Source organism: Myxocyprinus asiaticus, chromosome 2, assembly GCF_019703515.2.
Source record: "Myxocyprinus asiaticus isolate MX2 ecotype Aquarium Trade chromosome 2, UBuf_Myxa_2, whole genome shotgun sequence".
Lineage (NCBI taxonomy): Eukaryota > Metazoa > Chordata > Actinopteri > Cypriniformes > Catostomidae > Myxocyprinus > Myxocyprinus asiaticus.
In genome coordinates, this window is record NC_059345.1 from 32,389,324 (window position 1) to 32,412,807 (window position 23,484).

At 40.0% G+C, this 23,484-nt stretch overlaps 1 protein-coding gene across 2 annotated transcripts in view; it reads left to right on the plus strand.

The window, feature by feature from the left end:
- Positions 1-23,484, plus strand: part of LOC127455854 (12S rRNA N4-methylcytidine methyltransferase-like) — a 136,043-nt gene that overhangs the window by 103,857 nt on the left and 8,702 nt on the right. For both annotated transcript variants that reach the window (XM_051724000.1, XM_051723997.1), the window contains exon 5: positions 2,668-2,846. In XM_051724000.1, the coding sequence (XP_051579960.1) occupies positions 2,668-2,846 (179 nt within the window). The remainder of the gene's footprint in view (positions 1-2,667; positions 2,847-23,484) is intronic.

A 23,484-nucleotide genomic window follows, 5' to 3' on the forward strand; every position in this document is an offset into this window, starting at 1 on the left:
ACCAATCCCAAATTCCAGGGAATAAGTACACATACCTAAACATCTGAATCAAGATGTTTAGACTACAGTTGAAGTCAGAAGTTTACATACACCTTTTAAACTCAGTTTTTCACAATTCCTGACATTTAATTGTAGAAAACATTCCCTGTCTTAGGTCAGTTAGGATAACTACTTTATTTTAAGAATTTGAAATGTCAGAATAATAGCAGAGAGAATTATTTATTTCAGCTTTTATTTCTTTCATCACATTCCCAGTGGGTCAGAAGTTTACATACACTTTGTTAGTATTTGGTAGCATTGCCTTTAAATTGTTTAACTTGGTTCAAATGTTTTGGGTAGCCTTTCACAAGCTTCTCACAATAAGGTGCTGGAATTTTGGCCCATTCCTCCAGACAGAACTGGTGTAACTGAGTCAGGTTTGTAGGCCTCCTTGCTCGCACATGCTTTTTCAGTTTTGCCCACAAATTTTCTTTTGGATTTGAGGTCAGGGCTTTGTGGTGGCCATTCCAATACCTTGACTTTGTTGTCCTTAAGCCATTTGCCACAACTTTGGAGGTATGCTTGAAGTAATTGACCATTTGGAAGACCCATTTGCGACTGAGCATTAACTTCATGGCTGATGTCTTGATGTCAATATATCCACATAATTTTCCTTCCTCATTATGCCATCTATTTTGTGAAGTGCACCAGTCCCTCCTGCAGCAAAGCACCCCCACAACATGATGCTGCCACCCCCATGCTTCACGGTTGGGATGGTGTACTTCGGCTTGCAAGCCTCACCCTTTTTCCTCCAAACATAACGATTAGACCAGGTGAAGTTTCTCCAAAAAGTAAGATCTTTGTCCCCATGTGCGCTTGCAACCAGTAGTCTGGCTTTTTATGATGGTTTTGGAGCAGTGGCTTCTACCTTGCTGAGCAGCCTTTCAGGTTATGTCGGTATAGGACTTGTTTTACTGTGGATATAGACACTTGTCTACCTGTTTCCTCCAGCATCTTCACAAGGTCCTTTGCTGTTGTTCTGGGATTGATTTGCACTTTTCGCACCAAACTACCAATCTCTAGGGGACAGAATGTGTCTCCTTCCTGAGCGGTATGAATGCTACATGGTCCCATGGTGATTATACTTGCGTACTATTGTTTGTACAGATGAACGTGGTACCTTCAGGCATTTGGAAACTGCTCCCAAGGATGAACCAGACTTGTGGAGGTCCACAGTTTTTTTTCTGAGGTCTTGGCTGATTTCTTTTGATTTTCCCATGATGTCAAGCAAATAGGCACTGAGTTTGGTAGGCCTTAAAATACATCCACAGGTACACCTCCAATTGACTCCAATCAGAAGCTAATTGCCTAAAGGTTTGACATAATTTTCTGGAATTTTCCAAGCTGCTTAAAGGCGCAGTTAACTTAGTAAATGTAAACTTCTGACGCACTGGAATTGTGATATAGTCAATTAAAAATTAAACTATTTGTCTGTAAACAATTATTGGAAAAATTACTCGTGTCATGCACAAAGTAGATGTCCTAAATGACTTGCCAAAACTATAGTTTGCAAATATGAAAATCTGTGGAGTGGTTAAAAAATGAGTTTTAATGACTTCAGCCTAAGTGTATGTAAACTTCTGACTTCAACTGTATATGAAGCACAGTATAATCGCACAGTGTAAGTGTTTTGAATAGCTGCCGACTGCATTAGCTAGTGCTTATTACTATTTCATAACACATTCAATATTCATGTTTATTTGTATTGGTAAGTTAATATACAGTATTGTGCAAAAGTCTTAGGCACATAAGATGTTTCACAAAAGCATTTGTCTTAAGATGGTTATTTATATCTTCAGCTTTCAGTGTGTCAATAGGAAATATAAATGTTAGACTCCCAAACATTAATTTTGCAAATAGAAATGATTAGAATTGAAGAACAGGGAGCCCTGCAACAGATGTCATGGCCCCCACAAAGCCCCCCACTGAACATCGTGCCTGACTGAGATTACATATAGAGACAGAAGCAATTGAGACAGCCTAAATAGATAGAAGAACTGTGGTAAATTCTCCAAGAAGCTTGGAACATCCTATCTGCCAACAACAAAGAGAAACTGTGTCCAGGTGTACCTAGGAGATTTGGTGATGTTTTAAAGGCAAAGGTGGTCACACCAAATATTGATTTAGATTTTTTATGTTTACTGGACTTTGTATGACATTTAGTGATAAATGAAAACTGTTTATTTCATTAGTTTTGTAGACATTCTCACTATGCAACATTTTCACAAGTGCCTAAACTTTTGCACAGTACTGTATTTCCACCTTCAAGCAGACAGGGATTTGGCTCTATACTGTAGGTGTGTAACACTGTTTATCCCGATGTCTTCATTCTACTACGAGTGTACATACATAATTATTTATTTATTTTTTATCCAAAACAAAGAAAAAATAAGTACATATTTCAGTTCAGGACTTGATATTTTTATATTTGTCACTTACTGTTTCTCCCTCCTGTTCTCTCTCATGTACACACACACTCGCTATTTTTATAGATCTTATGCCCACATCTCCCAGACTGGGAACGGTGGGAGGGGTGTTCACTGGTGTCTTAGAGCTGTCAGTCTTGGCTTCTGTCAGCCAGGAACTTGTGACGTCAAGCTGCTTAATTGGGCTCCTCTTTGTGCGTAGGTACCCCAACATGCCCTGCGCGGCTGACGTGGTCAACGCCTTAGATCAACAGGCGCTTGCGTCTGTGCTGGCCGCGTACGGGGAGGAGCGGCACACCAAGAAAATTGCTGCGGCCATCGTACAGGCACGAAGTGTATACCCCATCGGCCGGACCATGCAACTGGCCAGCATTGTAGCAGGTACCCTGCCTCATTAATTCCCTACACCGTCTCGCTCACCATTGGGCGAGAAAGAGAGAGAGAGAGAGAAAGATATTAATGCAAAGACTCCCTACGGGACCTATTTGTCCTGGAAAAAGAGAAGGGAAGAAAAGATGCTGTTTCTAATCTGAAATCTCTGCCGTCCTCCTTCCTCCACTCAGCTGTCTGAGTATCCATCAGCAACATATCCCTTGCATTTGACAAGGCTCTTATTAATAAAAAAAAAAGAAGCAAAGAAAAGAGACGCGAGAAAACGAGAGAAAGAGAGAACGAGCAAAAAAGCTGCAGGTGGGGTTTCGTGTGTTTTTTATCCCCTTCCCTTAATTCGAATTTAGACTCGCACACCCATCCTGTCCTCCCCCAGACTCCCCCCTCCATGTATCCTTTGATTTGCTTCTCGCACTCCCTGCCATATACAGCTCCCTCCCTTTTTGTGCCCTTCACCATACCCCCACCAACACACTTCTCCAAACATGCACGTCACACACCACATTGCGGCAGCTCGATGGTTTTTGATATTATATTTATTGGCTGCATTATTTTAGCTGTTGCTGTTTCCATCGCCTAATGCTGGCGATGAGATGAAGAGAGGGAGGGTTGGAGAAACAGAGAGCTGTTTCAGAAGATGATGGTAGCACGAGTCAAGCACGTGCATCACGCAGGGAGAACAGGTGTGACTAAGGGCAGTTGTCTGATCTTCTTTGAAGAGTAGAGCGAGTCAACAACAATGTTTATTCCAATCAGTCTGGAAGGTTCTGACTCCAGAGGGTCCCTGGGGGCCACCAGTGGGCTGCCGGCATTACCGTTGCCTAGGGAAACAATTGATGGAGGGAGGATATATTTGTATTTTGATATGTATTTATTGGTGGTGGTAATGATGTGGGAATGGGAGGGGTTTAGACACTATAACAATGGGTATCAGGGGAGTTCTCTCTTATGAACTGTTTGGTTCCTTACGTGAGTAAATAAAACCCCATAATACATTTCTGCCCTTGCTTTCGGGGTGGACCAATGTCTCTGCACCTTCCCTTATATTTTTTATTTTATTTTATTTTTTTGTGGAGATGGATCTTCGCTGTTTGTTGTGGTGGTTATTATGTTCTGTCTTACTGATTTCCTCATGCCCACCGGTCACAATTCTCCTTATAATGATATCAGCTATGTTTAGTGTCATTTAGGTCTTTTCTTTCAGCTTCACCTTGAAAACCTTCAATGGTTGGGGTTCTTGATCCATGATAACACAGGGAATCCCAAACCATGGCTCTTTGCTGGTACTGTTTAATGAAACACATTAGAGAAGAGTCGAGGTCACACCAGTCTAATATTCTCATCAGTATGAACCCAGCTGGCGCGACAGAAGATTATCCGGATTCCCCAAGGAAAGTGTCCCTTGGTCCCAATGCACAGATCAACTTTCTACATATCAGACTGGTTTGAATCATAATGAGCTTCAGCACAAAGCTGGCTTGAGGCCAGTAACTCACACCCTCACGGACCGTAGCCAGCTACACCAGCCTCTCTGTACAACTTCAGCCCATCAAGCTTTAACATAAAACCTTCAGATTCATTTGGAAAAGCTCACAGGTTTCGACAGCATGGTTAAACAGTTACTTAAGCTGCTGGTCATGCTTTAATATCACTGTAAGAGACACTAATCAGCCAGTTATTGATCACTGGTTGAAGAGCAGACTTGTTGGAGCACTGATGAAAATTGATCTTTCGGTTTCTCCATCCGAGTTTTCTCAGGCCCACATCGCAGTTTTTGAATTAAGACTGTCCTTAGAGTCTGTACTCCTATTTTCTGGAGTTCTGTCTCCATAATATCACTTTAAAGTCACCCTAAAGTGCCTTGACAAGCACTTTTCGATTTGCTGTTTTGACGTATTTCCTACTGAAACAGGAAATGGGGGCGGTACATGTCGAATGAATCATCCCATTTAAAAAAAAATAGTCAGTAGGCTTTAGTTTACAGCTACACACACTTTGCACCACGCTCCACATGCTAGAGCCACTTACCGGGGAAACTTGAGATGTGGTCTCAATACCGGCCAGCTTTTCCAAAGTTTTGAGAACCGAATAATGATCTAACCATCAACATTACTACATAACCAACCGACAAACGCACATAGAACAATGCAGTCTTTGCTTACAATGAGGTGGGAGCCGTTGTTCCAGTACAGATGAATGAGAAACAAGTGAGTAAAAAACAATATATCTATGTTTTGAATCAAAATATACCCAACATAATGAATAAAGAACACTTAAACTGTTTATCCCAAGAAATCTCCAGCTGCGCAAAAAATATAATAAAACTCCTGCCACTTTTCCTTGCAACATAAATGCAAATTCTCAGATATTGCTCCTTATTCAAAGTGTAAAAATTCAAGCTCCCCTCCCTCAAGGTTGAGGGTGTTAAGAGGGCAAACCATTTTTTGTGCAAGCATAAATTGTTTACAAAACAAAAACAGCAACATCCAATAAGAAAATAAGAATTGTCAATTTTGAATTGAAAGTGACTAATTTTAGCTAGTAATGTTGTACTACAGTTGACAATCTTTCCTCTGGTAAAACAGTAAGTGACTCTTTCCAAAATGAGTCTAGTTAGAACCTTTTGTCTTGAATGATTAATTGGTTTGTTTACTGGTTGTTTTTTATTTCATCTTAATACAGTATATCTATTGATGAATCTACAGTACTCTTAGGCTGAGTGTTAGAATTTCTCCTTTGGATTTAGAATGCAAATAATGTTTTTTCTTCCTTAGTTGGGAGCACACAGTGCAATTTTTGCAACAATTTTGCCATCTGAGACAAATGACAGGGAACATAAAATATTTCTTTTTTCAAAAAGTAATAACATTTAACATACAATAACATTAATTATTTTATACAGAATTGATTAATCTTGGTTAATGTAACACACAATTTCTTTCTTCTGTGGAACACAAAGGGAGATGCTAGGCAGAATGTCAGGAACTTACATCCTCAGTCACCATTCATTTTCATTGCATCTGTTTCATTGCATCTATAAAATGAAAGTGAATGGTTACTTCCACTGTCAGTCCCTACCATTTCTCTTGACAAAAGGAATTCATTTGGGTTTAAAATGACATGAGGGTGAGTAAATAAGGACAGAATTTTAAATTTTGGGTGAACTAACACTTCAACTAATGTTAACATATACAACTTTTAATGTTAAGTGTGTTGTTATAAATAAAAATTAACATTAAACAAGAGTAATAAATCCTGTAAAAGTATTGTTCATTGTTAGCTCATGTTAACTATTGTAACACAATATACAACCTTATTGTAAAGTGTTACCAAATGTTGATACTAGCTTGTTTATATAATATGCCATTTAAATATATTTTTGATTTAGGACCCTTCACGTTTTGATCATACTATAAAAATTACATAGAGACCTGACCACTTTGAAGAATGAGCAGTCTGTGAATGTTTTTTTTTTTTTTTTTTTTTTTTATCTGCCGTGCCACAACTGACTCATTCTGACTTGCAAATGTTATCAGCAAGGGGTAAGGGGTTGCTCGGGTTTCTGCGGTACCATTTCAATTTTGTTTGAGGATGTCAGAACCAATGCGGTCTGGTGACTTAAAACACCCGGTCAGTGCTGTCAGTCGAGACCAGGTACGATGCAAATCACACAGTCTGATATAAAAGATTGTTGATTTTGCACTGTCTGCTTTGGCTTTATCCAAGATCTCACTGTTTTTATATTATACAATCTGACATGCAACAATCATAAAGGACACAAAAAAATCACAGTGAACACCTGGCGTGAAGCTCGGCATCTAGCTATTTAATTAGTATATACTAGCAGTCAGTTGTCCTCTTTGAGTAACTTTGGATTCTCATTCAATTCCATAACTCCTTGTGGCAACACATTTCTGGCATTGAGCTAACAATTGCTGTAGGTAAAACAAGTGCATTCACTGTTTGCCACAAATATGTAAATAAAATTGATTGTTGTTGGAAAAATTTTGAATATGCAACTGTTTCATAAAATACTTAATGAAAGGTTGTTCACTACCAAACCAGATTTCACATCATCCACAAGTCATACAGCAGTTCACAAGGAAACAACCAGACACCCCTTTCTTATGTGGACTGGATTGCGAGTGTTACGGCCTGACACGTGTCAACACCACAAGCTCTCACATGAAAGCCTGTAAACACTGTAGATCAGGGGTCACCACAACACAAGTTTGAACCTGCAAACTCAGTGTAGCTCAGATCCATTACTAATGTGAAATTCATTTATTTTGCCTACTTCTTGTAAAAGTAATTTATGTGAACAAAAAATGAAAACAATGCAATCAACATATTGCAATATTCCTACCAGCCAATAGCATCACTGCCCTTTCAGCCTCAAATAACATTCATGATATTCTGTGTCCCTTGTTGCTTTTATAAAGTAGGATTTACTAGATAATAATGAACCATTACTCATTGAAACCCCTGTGCAAAACAGCTCCTACCTCACCCATGAATAAGGTTCATGTAATGTCCCTTCCTGAGCTTTCAAAGAAAACAGCATAAATTGGCACTGTAGAATAATATAGAGCCCTTCATCTCCTTTCTTACCGGCAATCTGATGTGATCAGCATAGATTGGGAAATGTTGTGCAAATTTTTGTTAACTCTTCAGGGTAAACAGGAAGATGGAAGGCTTTAATTTGAGCTCTTTCTCTCTCACTTTCTCTTATTGCTCTTTTCTTTCCCAGAGGTGAACAAAGAGAAATATGTAAGTGTCCATGAGATACATTTGCCGGAGATGAGTCATTAGTGTGCTGTCATGGCGCATGCAGGATTGAGTCTTTTCTCAGAACATATTCACCCTTCAACCATAACAGTGTTCCATGAGAAATGAGGAACAAATAAAGGAATAAACCGCTTAACTCCGTCTCACGTCTTTTTCAAACATGCATCACGCAAAATCAACGCAATCCAACCTAACATTTAAATGTTAAGTGTGACTTGGCTCTTTCCCAGCTCCCATGCGGATCCTTGTCTGCCTTATGACTTCACAACTTGTGTTGTTTCTTTGTTCCTTTCTTAAAGATGAAGAGGTGGATGAGTCAAATGTGAGGCATGTTTTAATCAGTTCATCTTTAGGATAGTTTGATCACAAAGGTCTGACATATCATGGAAATATGGATTTTAAATGAATCATACCTATAAAGGGCAGCAGTTCATGTGCTCTGAATAACTCTTGTGCTAAAACATGGCTAACAGAACTAAGGGGAAGGCATTCAGTGCATTGGTGTGAATTTGTTACACCTGGAGTGATATGGTCAATGTCATTTTTTAAGTAGTTTTTCCAGGGGTCTTCTAAACCCTGAAGAATGGTTTCAAAATATCTGTTGATTTTGTTATATGTAGCCTTCGATTCCTTCTCAGCTTTTATATACAGAACATTTAGTTGGTCTGCAGTTAAAGGGTGAAGGATCCTTATTTGTTGATTTATGCATCAAGCTTTTAAACTATTTCCTTTTTAGATCTTGAGAGAGCGACCCTCTGTTCAAAGGATCATATTAGTGTCACAGTTTTTATGTTACATCAGGTCAGTTTTTATGTTACATCTGTATTGCTTGTAAAAATTGCTTGTAAGAAAATCAATAAATCACAAATCTACACCATTAATTTCTTGGTGCTAAATATTGGAAAAACAAAATAATGATCTAAATGCTCTAGATTCTGTCTTTTCATCTTAACGATTTTTTATTTTTTATTATTATTATTATTTTATTATATTTGGAATTACACAGCCTTGAATTTCAATATGATAGTGCTGCCCCTAGTTCATCCTTGTTCAAACAACACGAGATTGTGATTAGTAGAGAGGAATTACAAAGGGAAATCCGTAATTCAATTCACGGTCAGACAAAGAATTAGCCCTCTATTCAAACTGAAATGGGTTTGTGCTGAGGCTTATTCAAGAGAGATCTCTGCCTTCATTACAGGAAGGTGTCATGCTGTAATCAGTTTGATCCAAATAAAGACATACTGCCAATTATCAGATTCATGAGCAGCTGGGTGTTGCCCTCTAATCCTTACCCTCTCATAAAAGACTGACAACCAATTACATTACCATTTAACAAAGCAACATTTGCACTGAATTTGACTCTACTCTCTTATAGGTAATGTTTTTATATACATATAAATTCATACAATAGATATACAATTGTATCAGGATCATCTGCAATATAACATTTAATTTCTGAGTGGGGGAATATAATTATTATAATTGTTTTTTTGTGATACCATTTTATTGGGAAATCTGTTAAAAATGTTTTTGTCTTTAAATTAAGATTGACAGGAAAAACCCAGAAAATCTGGGTTTTTTATTAGTATTATTTGTCCAAATGAAACTAGTGCCCTTTTACAATTAACAGCCCATTAGGCTTCTGTGTAAACATGAGTTCATTTTAAATTTAGAGGTAATTACAAAGATGCTGTTCTTATTGTCACACAAATCAGCAGTGCTGGATCTGGATCTAGACTGTCAAGAATAGGGGGGCAGTGACATTAGATGGTGGGCATTTTACTTATAAATATGAAATACTGAAAAACCCAGCTGCAGTTTGATCTTATCTTATTTATTACGAGACAAAAATATCTCCAAATGAAGCATACAACAAAATTGAAGTTTCTCAAAATTCCCTTTTCAAAAATGTAGCCTACCATGGTACAGTGATGGTGTCAGATATACAATGGTACTGTAATAAATATTTTGACTGAATTATTAGCATATTCATATACTATATTTTCATGGTTCTTCAAGGTACTTCAAAGAATAACACAGTGCTACCATGTGTAATGTTCTATGGGTATGTTCCTTTAAGACCCATGCAGGGCTGCCCCTCTCTCTCTCTCTTTCTCTACCTGTGTGACGGGAGAGCAAGAGACAGATCATGAACTGTATTCGTGTTATGTTCAATGCAGTTCATAAAAATACAGTTAATCTGCGAAATGGTAACCTGTTGCATGTGAATCATTTACTTTCAAACCGAAGAAGGTTGCACATGTTTCATGTAATGCCAAAATATTTTAATGTCATGCTCCTTCTTCATTTATTGTTTTTATACACTTTAGGTTAAAAATGTTTTTACATGCAGTCATTTTAAAGCTGTACATGCAGCTGTTGAAATTAGTAAAGACTTTCTTCACTGGCAAAAGAAAAGATGCAATGTTCCCTTTCTGTCACTCACTCGACGTTGTGTCGAGGTAGTGACACTAGGGGTTCGCTCTTGAGAGCCCCAATCACCTTTGCTTTATTCAGAAAAGGCCAGTGAAAGTTGACGAGTGGAATTTGCATGCCACTCTCCGCCCCGGACATATGGGTATAAAAGGAGATGGTGTGCACCACTCATTCAGACTGGTTCTTCGGAGCCGAGCGCATGTGTGTTCGTCCCGTCAACTTACCTTCTGCTGCTGGAATTTACACCGCATATCAGCAGTCACCCTCGCACAATCAAGTGTTGTACTTCCCGTGGGCGCTTCGGTGACTGAGTCCACAGGTGTTAAAAGAGTATATTTATATTTATTATCTAAAAGAGCTCACACAAACGATTGGCATCTTTTTAAAGATGTCCTTTCGCCTTTGTGCTACTGGGTGTGGCCGTTATCTCTGCCCACCGGATGGCCACAAAATCTGTCTCAAGTGCTTGGATCGCCAGCACGTCGAGGCAGCTTTTGTGGAGGGGTCATGTTCTCAATGCGAGCTCAAGGTCCACTTTCTCGATGCACCCATCCCCCAAGGGGGGCTCTTTGGCGACATTGTCGAGGACTTCGCCCGTCAGTTCTTGATGGTGAAGAAGCAGATGGAGGCCATCAAACATATCCGAAGTCCTGCGCCCTGTCTGCCTCTCACCAGGGCCGTCCTCCTGCGGTGTCAGCCCCGGCTCCCCCACCATTGGAGCCTGTATGCTGGCCTCTGAAGATCTTCCTGCAGGAAGGCGGCACCACCTGCCCATCAGCCAGCTGCCAAGGACTCCAGACGGGCTTCAAAGCAGTCCTGAGACCCAGACCCAGGGATGAGGCAATTCTCGTTGACTGGCCTTACCCAGGTGTGCCCCTGGGCCAGCACGAGGTGAGTACCCTCGTAACATTGCCGGGTGCCTTCTGGGCCCCGGCACCCAAATTGTCAATAAAAGAGCAGTTTTCTCAATTCTCCAATGCTCAGCCCCTCCGGCCCTCATGACGGCCAGGCGCTGAAAGTCTTTCCGGTCAACGAGCGGAATGCGAGTATCTCATGTTCTCTTGTTTTCTGTCGAAAGAAAGCCGGCAAACAGGTAAGTACGGTGGTTCTTGGGGCCGCTCGCCCGCCCCAGCCACCGTTGCGGGCTCACGGGGCAGCACGCCTCCCCCCGGACGATCTTCCCGTTGGGGCGTCTGCTCTGCCTCTCCGCCAACCACCCACCCCGGGCGTGATAAATCCAATCATCCCCCTGGTGCTGTTAGCGCAGAGGCTGGAAGCCTAGTTAGCACTTTGCAGCCCATCACGATGGCTCATCAGGACGATCTGGCTCGGCTACGTGATCCAGTTTGCCAGACGGCCGCCCAGGTTCAGTGGCGTCCTCTCCACCACGGTGCGAGGCGAGGTTGCCTCGGTCCTTCGGGCGGAGTCCGCCACCCTTCTGGCGAAGGGAGCAATAGTGCCCGTCCCCTTAGCCGAGTCGCACGAGGGCTTTTACAGCCCTTATTTATCGTGCCCCAGAGTGGGGGGGGGGGTTGCGCCCAATCCTGGATCTGCGTGGCTTGAACAAAGCCTTACACAGGCTTCCGTTCAAGATGTTGACGCAGAAGCGCATCCTGACATCTGTACAACATCAGGATTGGTTCGCGGCCATCGACCTGAAGGATGCGTACTTTCATGTATCGATCCTTCCTTGACACAGACCCTTTCTTCGGTTTGCCTTCGTGGGACGAGCATACCAGTACAAGGGTCCTCCCTTTCGGTCTGTTCTGTCTCCTCACGTCTTTACCAAAGTCGCAGAGGCTGCCCTGGCCCCACTAAGGGAGAAGGGCATTCGCATCCTCAATTATCTCAATGACTGGCTGATCCTAGCTCACTCGAGAGATCTATTGTGTGTGCACAGGGACCTTATGCTTCGGCACCTCGACCAACTGGGGCTTCAGGCTTCAGGACCTAGCAGGCCTTCTGCCAGCGGTGGTAGACATGATCACTCAGGCCAGAGCCCCCTCCACAAGGCGGCTGTACGCTCTGAAGTGGTGTCCCTTTGCAAATTGGTGTTCTTCTAAAGGGGAAGATCCTACAGGAGGGCTGGAGCTGTCTCCCTCTACCCTGAAGGTGTACATGGCTGCTATAGCAGCATATCATGATACACTGGATGGGAGACCCTCATGGCATCATGACCTGATCACCAAGTTCCTCAAAGGCGCGAGGAGATTGAATCCACCTAGACCACGCCTGATTCCCTCTTGGGGTCTCTATGTGTTACTACCTGCCTTACAGAGAGCCCCCTTTGAGCCCCTGGAGCAGGCCGAGATCAGTACTTTATTGCTGAAAACGGAAGCCCTCCTGGTGGCACTCACTTCTATCAAGAGGGTTGGGGACCTACAGGCACTCTCTGTCACCAGTGAATGCCTGGAGTTCAGGCCGGCACACTCTCACACTCTCTCGGTTACATGCCCAAAGTTCCCAGCACTCCCTTCAGAGGAGGAAGACCAGGCCTTGTCGTTGCTGTGTCTAGTTCGCACCCTGCGCATCTATCTGGACCACACGCAGCGCTTTAGGTGCTCAGAGCAGCTCTTTGTCTGCTTTGGAGGGCAGCAGAAGGGGAAAGCTGTCTCCAAACAGAGGTTGTCCCATTGGATTGTGGATGCCATTTCTCTGGTTTACCAATCACAAGACCTGCGGTACCCTTTGGGAGTCTGGGCACACTCCACCAGAGGTGTTGCATCCTCCTGGGCACTGGCAAGGGGTGCATCTCTAACAGAAATATGCAGAGCAGTGGGTTGGGCTACACCCAATACCTTTGTGAGGTTCTACAACTTGCGCATAGAACCAGTTTCGACCTGAGTGTTACAGGGTAACAACAGGTAGGCCGGGCAGCCAGTCGGGTGTATCACTTGCATTGCACCTTTCCCCTTTTAAGGTGATAATGTGCACTATCTTGTCCACAACCGTTCCTCACAGCTGGTGAACACTGGACACCTCTTTAATTCCTTAAGCACTATTCGGTAGCAAACTCAGTGGAGGAGTAACGCCACCAGGCCCAGTACTCGTGGTATGCCCCTTTTCAGTTGAGCCTGTGTACTTGGGCTCAGTGCTCCATACGTGGTGATTCCCCCCTCGGTAATCCCGTATGATGCGTTTCCACTGTTCAGTTTCCCCTCAGGTGAACCCTGTGTTTCCCCTCGTCAGAGCTCTGCTCTGCCTCGGCCACTGTTGCTGTGTACCCTCTCCATAGATAGGGCCCTCCCCAGTGGCATCATTCCATATGTGAACTTCCCCCGTCGGTAAGTCCATGTGAGATACTCTCCTCATGTTAACCTCCCTTTAGTAGGATGTGGTCTCCATAGTGCTCTCCCTCCTGGAGAGGTCAGAGCACTTCCCCAGCACTATTCTAGCTGGTGCTCGGCATGAAAGTGCTTAATACAAAAATCAGGAAAGGCCACCGCCTGTAGCTTCCTCGGGTAAGTGCCTCCTCCCACCCTTATCGGGACCAGGGAGACACCTTACCTAACTCGCAGGAAGGTCACGACGTGGTCGAGCGCTCACTGCGAGGCACGCAGCAGCCTGACCGTGTCCGCTCCTCCGTACCTCGCGACACAGTTCAGCGCTTGCGCCGTTTCGTATAGGAACCCCTAGTGTCACTACATCGACACAACATCGAGTGAGTGACAGACAGGGAACGTCTTGGTTACTGATGTAACCCCTGTTCCCTGATGGAGGGAACAAGACGTTGTGTCCCTCCTGCCGTGGCACTGAACCGACCGCTGACATGGCCGGGACTCTCTCTCGGCTCCTCAGCACAACTCTGAATGAGTGGTGCAAGCCATCTCCTTTTATACCCGTATGTCCGGGGCGGAGAGTGGCATGAAAATTCCACTCGCCAGTTTTCATTGTCCTTTTCTGAATAAAGCAAAGGTGATTGGGGCTCTCAAGAGCGAACCCCTAGTGTCACTACATCGACACAATGTCTCATTCCCTCCATCAGGAAACAGAGGTTACATCAGTAACCAAGAAGTTTGTTTTAGTTGTTTGAACATTCAATTTTCAGCACTATTTTTGTTCTCTAAAGTATCTTCCTGTTACTGTTTTACTGAGTGAGAAACGTGGCTCCAAATTATTCTGTGCGTGAGTCGCCTGTCCGAAAGATTCCAACTTAACCATGAATGAACGAATTCAGGCAGTTTTGTTAACCCCTTTTTACAGTTAATTGAAAAGAATCGACTCAATCAAGTGATTCAAATGAATGTGATATCTCTAGTACTGTTTCTGAAGAACCGACTGAAAATATCAGATAGACTATGTCATTGCTGAAAATGTACTGACTTCTGAATAATACTTACAAATAATATTTAAAAATTGTATTGCTGATTCTGTTGTTCTTTTTTTCTCTTTTAAAATGTTTTTGGTTAGTATTGTTATGTTAGCTGAAAAAAAAAATATATATATATGTCAAGTCAGAATCTCCTGACTCCAACTCCGACTGACAATGAAAACTTAGTTATACAACCCCAATTCCAAAAAAGTTGGGACGCTGTGTAAAATGTAAATAAAAACAGAATGCAATGATATGCAAATCTCATAAACCCATATGTTATTCACAATAGAACATAGAAAATATATCAAATGTTTAAACTGAGGAAATGTACCATTTTAAGAACAAAATAAGGTACTTTTGAATTTGCTGGCTGCAACACGTCTCAAAAAAGTTGGGACGGGGACAACAAAAGGCTGGAAAAGTAAGTGTTACTAAAAAGAAACAGCTGGAGAAACATTTTGCAACTAAATAGGTTAATTGGCAACAGGTCAGTAACATGATTGGGTATAAAAAGAGTATCTTAGAGTCTTTCAGAAGTAAAGATGGGCAGAGGTTCACCAATCTGCGAAAAACTGCATCTACAAATTGTGGAACAATTTTAGAATAATGTTCCTCAATGTAAAATTGCGAAGACATTGAATATCTCATTATCTACAGTACATAATATCGTCAAAAGATTCTGAGAATCTGGAGAAATCTCTGTGCGCAAGGGACAATGGTGAAAATCAATATTGGATGCCCATGATCTTCGGGCCCTCAGGCAGCACTGCATTAAAAACAGGCATGATTCTGTAATGGAAATCACTGCATGGGCTCAGAAACACCTCCAGAACTCATTGTCTGTGAACACAGTTCGCCGTGCCATCCACAAATGCAGGTTAAAGCTCTATCATGCAAAGAAGCCATATGTGAACATGATCCAGAAACACTGCCATCTTCTCTGGGCCAAAGCTCATTTAAAATGGATTGAGGCAAAGTGGAAAACTGTTCTGTGGTCAGTCGAATTTAAATTTGAAATTCTTTTTGGAAATCATGGACGCCGCGTCCTCCGGACTAAAGAGGAGAGGGACCATCCGGCTTGTTATCAGTGCACAGTTCAAAAGCCTGCATCTCTGATGGTATGGGGGTGCATTAATGCCTATGGAATGGGCAGCTTGCACATTTGGAAAGGCACCATCAATGCTGAAAAGAATATGCAGGTTTTAAAGCAACATAGCTTCCGTCCAGACGGCGTCTTTTTCAGGGAAGGCCTTGCATATTTCAGCAAGACAATGCTAAACCGCATACTGCATCTATTACAACAGCATGGCTTCGTAGTAGAAGAGTCTGGGTGGTGAACTGGCCTGCCTGCAGTCCAGACCTTTCACCAGTTGAAAACATTTGGCGCATCATGAAACGAAAAATACGACAAAGGAGACCCAGGACTGTTGAGCAGCTAGAATCCTGTATCAGACATGAATGGGACAACATTCCTCTCCGAAAACTCCAGCAACTGGTCTCCTCAGTTCCCAGACATATACGGACTGTTGTTAAAAGAAGTGGGGATGCTACACAGTGGTAAACATGGCCCTGTCCCAACTTTATTGAGACGTGTTGCTGCCATCAAATTCAAAATTACCTTATTATTTCCTTAAAATGGTACATTTCCTCAGTTTAAATATTTTATATGTTTTCTATGTTCTATTGTGAATAAAATATGGGTTTATGAGATCTGCAAATCATTGCATTCTGTTTTTATTTACATTTTACACAGTGTCCCAATTTTTTTGGAATTGGGGTTGTACACTTCGTAGTAGGGGTGTGCAGCAAAGCCATTATCTGTATTTGTATCTGTATCTGTTCATATGACAATATTATCTGTATCTGTCTCTGTATTCGGATAGAACCGGGTTAAACCGAAAGTACTTCAAAACTAAATTAAACGCCCATTTTTAAATATTACTCTCACATTTATAGTTTCTATTAATAGAATATGCCTTGTATATGCCTTTTCATAATAATAGCCTAATAATAATAATAATAATTATTATTATTATCATTATACAATTATTATTTAAAAAATATATATTGTTGTATTCTTTTTTTTTTTTTTTTTTAACAGATGAAGCTGAATTTGTAGGCTGTTAACTGTGGAATATGTTGTGGATTCTTCTGGTATTTCTGATATTAATATCTGCATGAAACAGAATTTTCATTTGTCTGTTCATGTATGACAATATTCCGGAGGCACGAGGTGTCAAGCAAAATGTGAAATGCCAAGCACACATTTTGCAGTGAATAATAAATACAAATTCAAACATTAAAAGAAATGAAAATAAAATCTGTATAGCCTACAAACAGGTGTAAGTCCAATAAGTCTATCAAACTTTTTTTTTACAATAGCTCACCATTATTTAGTTAAATAGTAATAATAATAATGTTCAATTTATATAGCACCTTTCCAGGGTTCAAGAACACTTAACATTCTAAAATTTAGCACAGTTTTAAGAAGGAAAAAAAAAAGAGCAGTTAAGACTTTATTTTCGGAATAAATTCTTAACAAATATAATAATACACATCACCTTAATCGCTGATGTGGACATAAATGTGGTCAATTTTAAAAGACGGATATACGAGCTCCGATGTGAAATCATCACTTCAGGTCAGGAATTTAACATTGTGCTCTGGTTTTGGCTATAAATAAATACATGGGAATCACACGTGAATCATGTGATACATTAACAGACATTTCAAGAAGTGGAAAGTGTACATTATGTCATATCTTAGTTAATATTACACTTGACAAGCTCCAGATGTGCACAGTTAACAGAGACCGCAAACGGTCTGAAATCACACTGTGCACATTTTCATTCATAAGGTTTACACTTGAGAAATTTTGGCTGTGCAGTTTCAAAAACTAATTGTAAATTTGGATATGTTTATTTGATTTATATTGCATTTATATTGCATTCAAATATATTGAAAATGAAATTTTTCAAGGGAAAATATAGAGGGGCAGTGCCCACCCCAGCCCCCCTTTAGATCCAGCCATGCCCATCAGGATCCATGGCCAGTTATGTAGAATTAATAGTGATTGCTGCTATGTAAGGAGAGCTTAAAGGAACAGACTGATTATTGTATTCATTCCCATGGTATTTGTTTGGCAGTTATGGTTTTTAGGGATTTGATTATTTGATGCTTTCTTTTAAAAATGAGAATTATTTTTCTCAGCATTTGATGATTAACGTTTATGGCCTGCTAAACCTGAATTTGATTTTATTATTTAGCCCTCTTTCAAACTTTTGTTTTGCTTTCTTTTAATTTTTCTCTTCATTTCTCATTCATATTTTTCTCTATTCCTTGTCATGTCTTGATTTTAAAATAAGAGAGGGGGCAAGAGGTTGGGCAGAGGCATGTGGTCTTATTGATTGGCCAGTGTCTCACTCCTCCAGGCCCAGAAGTGCAGGACTTGAGAGATGCAACACCTCTCTTTTTCTTGAGCTGTATATCTCTCCTTCTCCTCCACTCATTCTACAGCACTAGCATTATCGGTTAATTTTTTTCTTGAACTATTCCTAGAAACTGTTCTACAATTGTGTACCAACTTTTAAAACATATACACTTTTGCTTATTGTCCTTTAGTCCCAAATTTGAGGGATGGTTGGGCGAGCAGATGTAACTGGATACCAAGTACTTTGTGAGGCAGTAAAAAACTAAGAAAATCTTAAGAGCACCATATTTTTGCCTACACAGTGAAATAGCTCCCTACAGAAAAAATAATAATATTTATTGTAATAAATTAATAACCACTTGCTTGATCTAAACAAAACAGGTGTTATTTTAAAGCTTAGAATCTTTACTTTGCAATGCATATAGCTTTACAATGCATATATCCTACCAATTCTTAAAAAAAAAATGCTTTTTAATTCGCTGACAAATTAGAACTGTTTTATTATTAGAACTTACAGCAGACTATCAGACAGATTCAAACGAGCCCAAACAGAACATAATATGATAAGTAGATCTTGAAATTTTCCTCAGAGTGTACATGGAAAGACGATGCGCAAGAAGGCGCTCAACACACGTTGTGTGTGTGTGTGTGTGTGTGTGTGTGTGTGTGTGTGTATGTTTGTGTGTGCGCGTGTATGTTTGTGTGTGCGCGCGTGGATTGGGATGCTCCTGAACACTTCATATTTCTGTATTTTGTAGTCTAATCCATTCATTTCTAGTAGCCGGTCACTTTAAACCGGGAGCACCACAAGTGTAACAAAACCAATATAATTTTATGAAAATTATCTGAAAAAAATTGTGTGAAGCCCTGTGTGAATAAAATCATTGCATTTTTTTCCCAAATGGATGAAATAAACTACAGTTTTCACAAAAAAAAAAAAAAAAAAGTTAATCAGTTTTGACCAGAACCCTCAAGAATGCCTTGCCTCTTAGACTTACATTGTAAGTGCATTAATATAAACAGAATTTTTCTTCTTTTTGCCAACTGAGGGAAGTCTAAACAGTTTTCTTTAGTAATCGACAGCATGCCACAGATGCTGTTGATAGAACGTCAGTTGTTTTGAACCCTTAACATTCCAAGGTCACCAAATCGAAGTAACCTTTCTTAAGACTGCTGGTGGATAGCATGAACAGAATCTTTGCGTCCTCATATGCAATTTTAAGCTCTCCATGTTCAGGGAAAACATCACCTCCCTTTTTCATCCTGAGCCAATTCATCTCAGAACAATATACAACATGGACCTATGAACTTTGGGAGCTTTATAGAACAACCTGTATATTTTGTCTCTTTTCAGATTTAGATATCTCTTTGATGTGTTTTTGATGTGTCTTTTCAGATATATAGTATAATATACACCAATCAGCCACAACATTAAAACCACCTGCCTAATATCGTGTAGGTCCCCCTTTTGCTGACAAAACAGCTCTGACCCATCGAGGCATGGACTCCACAAGACCTCTGAATGTGTCTATGGTATCTGGCACCAAGACGTTAGCAGCAGATCCTTTAAGTCCTGTAATTTGCGAGGTGGGACCTCCATGGATTGGATTTGTTAGTACAGCACATCCCATTGATGCTCAATCGGATTGAGATCTGGGGAATTTGGAGGCCATATCAACACCTTGAACCAGTGTTGTAGTACTCAAGATTGGTCTTGGTCTCAGTCTCATCTCGGAATCGACTGCATTTTTACTCTGTCTTGTCTCGGTTTCAGACAAAGAGGACTCGGGATTTTATTTCAAGACTGGTCAAGACCACAACTGCGGGGATATCACTAAATTGCCTGTGCATTATCTGATTTATTTGTTAACATCATTACTGTGATCAGATGTAAAACTTCCTGCTTCAAATGCAAGCAATAACTTGACTCATTTCTAATATTACATTTTTGTTACTGTTAAAGGCTGTCACCCCTCCCCATCCCCCATTCACACGCACTCCAAGAAACTGAATAGGATACAGGAGAAGAAACTGTAGCTGTCTGAGAGATGTCAGCCAAATTTTCTGTAATACTATTTGGCTACCTAAACCAGTGTTTCCCAACCACTGTGCCCACTAGTGTGCCGTCAAAGATTGTCAGGTGTGCCATGGAAAATGATCAAATTCCTCAAAATAAATAAATACTATATTTTTTTCTGGTATTTTAGTGAAGGCATAGAGACTGTAGAAGAGTTTTAAAGTTGCCAGTTCAGTAAATTTTCCATTGCAAAATATTTTATGCAACCAGTTTAAATATTTTGTCCATCATAACATTATTGTTCTGACAAACCCTAGTCCGCTGTCAAACGCAACTCCTCACATGCCCACAAAATGATGCTTCATCATTACACTTGTAGTAAATACATTCAGTCAGTGAACTGAATGAATGAATAGAATACAACAGGTGTATTGTTTTACTCAAAGACTAAAAGCTGTTTATTTGTGAACAACATAGATTTACAGATGTTATGAACAGATGTGGCTTAATTGTCGCTATTCTCTCATGAAACATAAAAAGAATATGAGAAACTTACATACGATTACTAAAAGCAAATTCTCCTGTTTTAAACAAGTCCAAAAACACCATGATTCGGTGTGTAGATTCTGAAGTACTGTAATCTTCATGGAGCGTGTTTGACATCTGAACCAGTGAATGGAGGCCGGGTGTCAAAATCAACAATGCGATTTTGTCCCGGTGCGACTTATAGTCAAGTGCCACTTTATTTCCAGAAAATACTGTAAATAAATAAAATGAATAAAGAATTTATTTACAGTGCTGTTGCAAGAATTAATTTGCAAGAACAAATCTACAAATTGGAAAATGCTCTTGGCATCTGTGACCTCATTATACAGCGTACCTATGTTACTTACAGTTTTTGCATAGCCAAATTTCAAACATTATGAGTTCATGCTACTAAGATAGACATAAAACATGGACACGTTCTTGTAAAGGAAAACTATGGATGATGGTTATGTGGGATAGTGGTGTGTCATGGGATTTTTTAATCGTAAAAAGTGTGCCGTGACAGAAAAAAGGTTGGGAAACACTGACCTAAACCACAAAGAGTTCATCTGCAAAAAAGCATCCAAAAGAAAACACACAGCAGTAGTAAATTCTGCAATGCAATGCTTACCGTGACGGCTGGGACCACGTCAAACTTTTATCAGCATTTAGAAAAAAGCATAAAGAAAGGTAAGCTAAGTGTAAGTGATGCTAGCAAAGCTAGCTAGCTAATGTTAGCAATCTGCTTCTTGCTGCATTCCATTCAACTCGGAGAGTCGGATTTTCCAACTTCCTACTGGGAAAAGTGCAATGGAATGCTACTTGAAGTAGTAATTACAAATTGGAAAGTTGTGCGGAAATTTTAAACTCCGATTTACCCGAGATGCAGGTGCGTGACATCACACAATCTTGTCGGCACCCAGGAAGATATACAAAATAAGTGATAAACATTCACTTTTATTAAATAATATCAATACATTTGTCAAAGTTCCTACATTATATGACATTAAAGTGTGTTTAACAAATGTTAAACATGGTAAATTATACTTTCTTTTAGTGCCCGACTGATATATCAGTATCGGTTTTTTACTGAAATGCGCCGATATGAAAACTTTTTTTCAGAACATATAATGCAGAAAACAATGCTTTAGAATTGGTGTCATAGCGTAGTTTGTCCAGCAGAGCGCGGTGGCTCTGCAGACAGGGCGGAGTTCAGCTATGTCTCGGTAAGTTAACTAGTTTGTGAAATTCATACTGGAAACGTAATAAACAATGACCCTATAATTTGACCTTTTCAATATAACTAATATAACATTAACCTTGTGGATTGTGTCTGATGAGTGTTGATTTCATGCTATGTTGTTACCTAGTTGGTGAGACACAGTGCTGTGTAAAATAAACAACGTCCGTCTTTTACTCTCCATGACAACGAGCTTATAGCTAACTAGCTAACCACGTAGCTACTTTCATTGTTGTCAGCTGCGTGGAAACTAATGTATTCACCAAACTGTTTTGTTCAGGATTCACAGTTTGGTACCCCCTTCAACCGAACAATTCCAGTCATTGCATTTATAACATGTAATATTTAAAAGTCTGGTTTTCCACCATTTAAAGTTTTCCCTGAACTTGTATAGCAGAATACAGTATAACACCGCTGCCGCTGTTTATCTTGACTCAGCAGTATTAATATAGTCAGCATTTGACTGATTCTAAACAGTAATACTGATGTTTATTTAGCTATTTATTTTATTTTTATTTATTCTTTATTTTAATAGTCAGCATTTGACTGATACTAAACATTACTGATGTTTATTTAACTATTTGTTTTATTTTTATATATTATTTATTTTAATGGTCAGCATTTGACATACTAAACAGTACTGATGTTTATTTAGCTATTTATTTTATTTGTATTTTTTCTTTATTTAAACGGTCAGCATTTGACTGATACTAAACAGTACTGATGTTTATTTAGCTATTTAATTTATTTTGTTTATTCTTCATTTAAATGGTCAGCAAATGACTGATACTAAACAGTAATACTGATGTTTATTAAGCTATTTATTGTATTTGTATTTATTCTTTATTTTCTCAGTGTTCATTTCTAGAATTTGTTGACAATGTATAATAATAATGTCAAATATTCTTTGATAAAAATATTTGTTTAAGAAAGCAGCCTTCTGAGTACCTTTGCATAGTCATATCGGTGCCAAATCTGTGAAAAATCCACATAGAAAAGGTCTGTTTTCATTCCAGCTCAAAAATTAAATATATCGGCCACCATATCGATAATCGGTGAATTTTCCCTCTCTAAAATCGGTATTGGTCTCAAAAATCCCATATCGGTTGGGCTCTACTCTCTTTTGATAATTGTACACCTGTAGCACAAATGCTAGTACTGCAGATTATTTATAAATTGGGTTGATAGGAGACATATCTGTTGACGGTCAGACACCTGCTAAGCTAACGGGAGCATTGCAGTTTTGTTTCCTTTAATGTCATCTTCTGTGCATCTGGCCTTGGAATGCCTTTAGTCGGAGATCAGAGATATCAAGTGGAATATCCCACATCCGATTTGAATGGAACACAGTATCTGTACCTAAACTCATCTTCACCCCTCACCCAAAGAGATTTAGCGAGTATTGGCTATACATATTAGCTACCTATATATTTACTGTTTTTTAGGGCGCTAGTTTCAGTTGCTTGCCAGCTATTTGCCACCTAGCTAGGTGTGCAAGCTACCTAATTTAGTTAACATATATTGAGGGATGTAGCTAATGCAGTTTTAACTTTGTGAGAGATTGAGGGGACAGGGCATGTAGTGACAAATTGTTGTTCCCAAGTTACGTTTTTGCATGTGATAAACAATGACGAGACAGGCCACAAAAGCTATGTAGCTAATGTATATAAAGTTACGTTACATCAGTGTTAGCTAATGCCACCTCCGACATAAATGCTACACGCCGTAGTAACGCTCCCTCACTTGGGTGAGAGAGCTAGAGATGTGACAGCAGAGAGTGGAGACCGAGTAATGCTCCACCTATATGAAACATTTACATTTTAAATAGGCTGCTTTGCTTATGTTTGGCATTCTTTGTTCTATTTTCTAGATTTA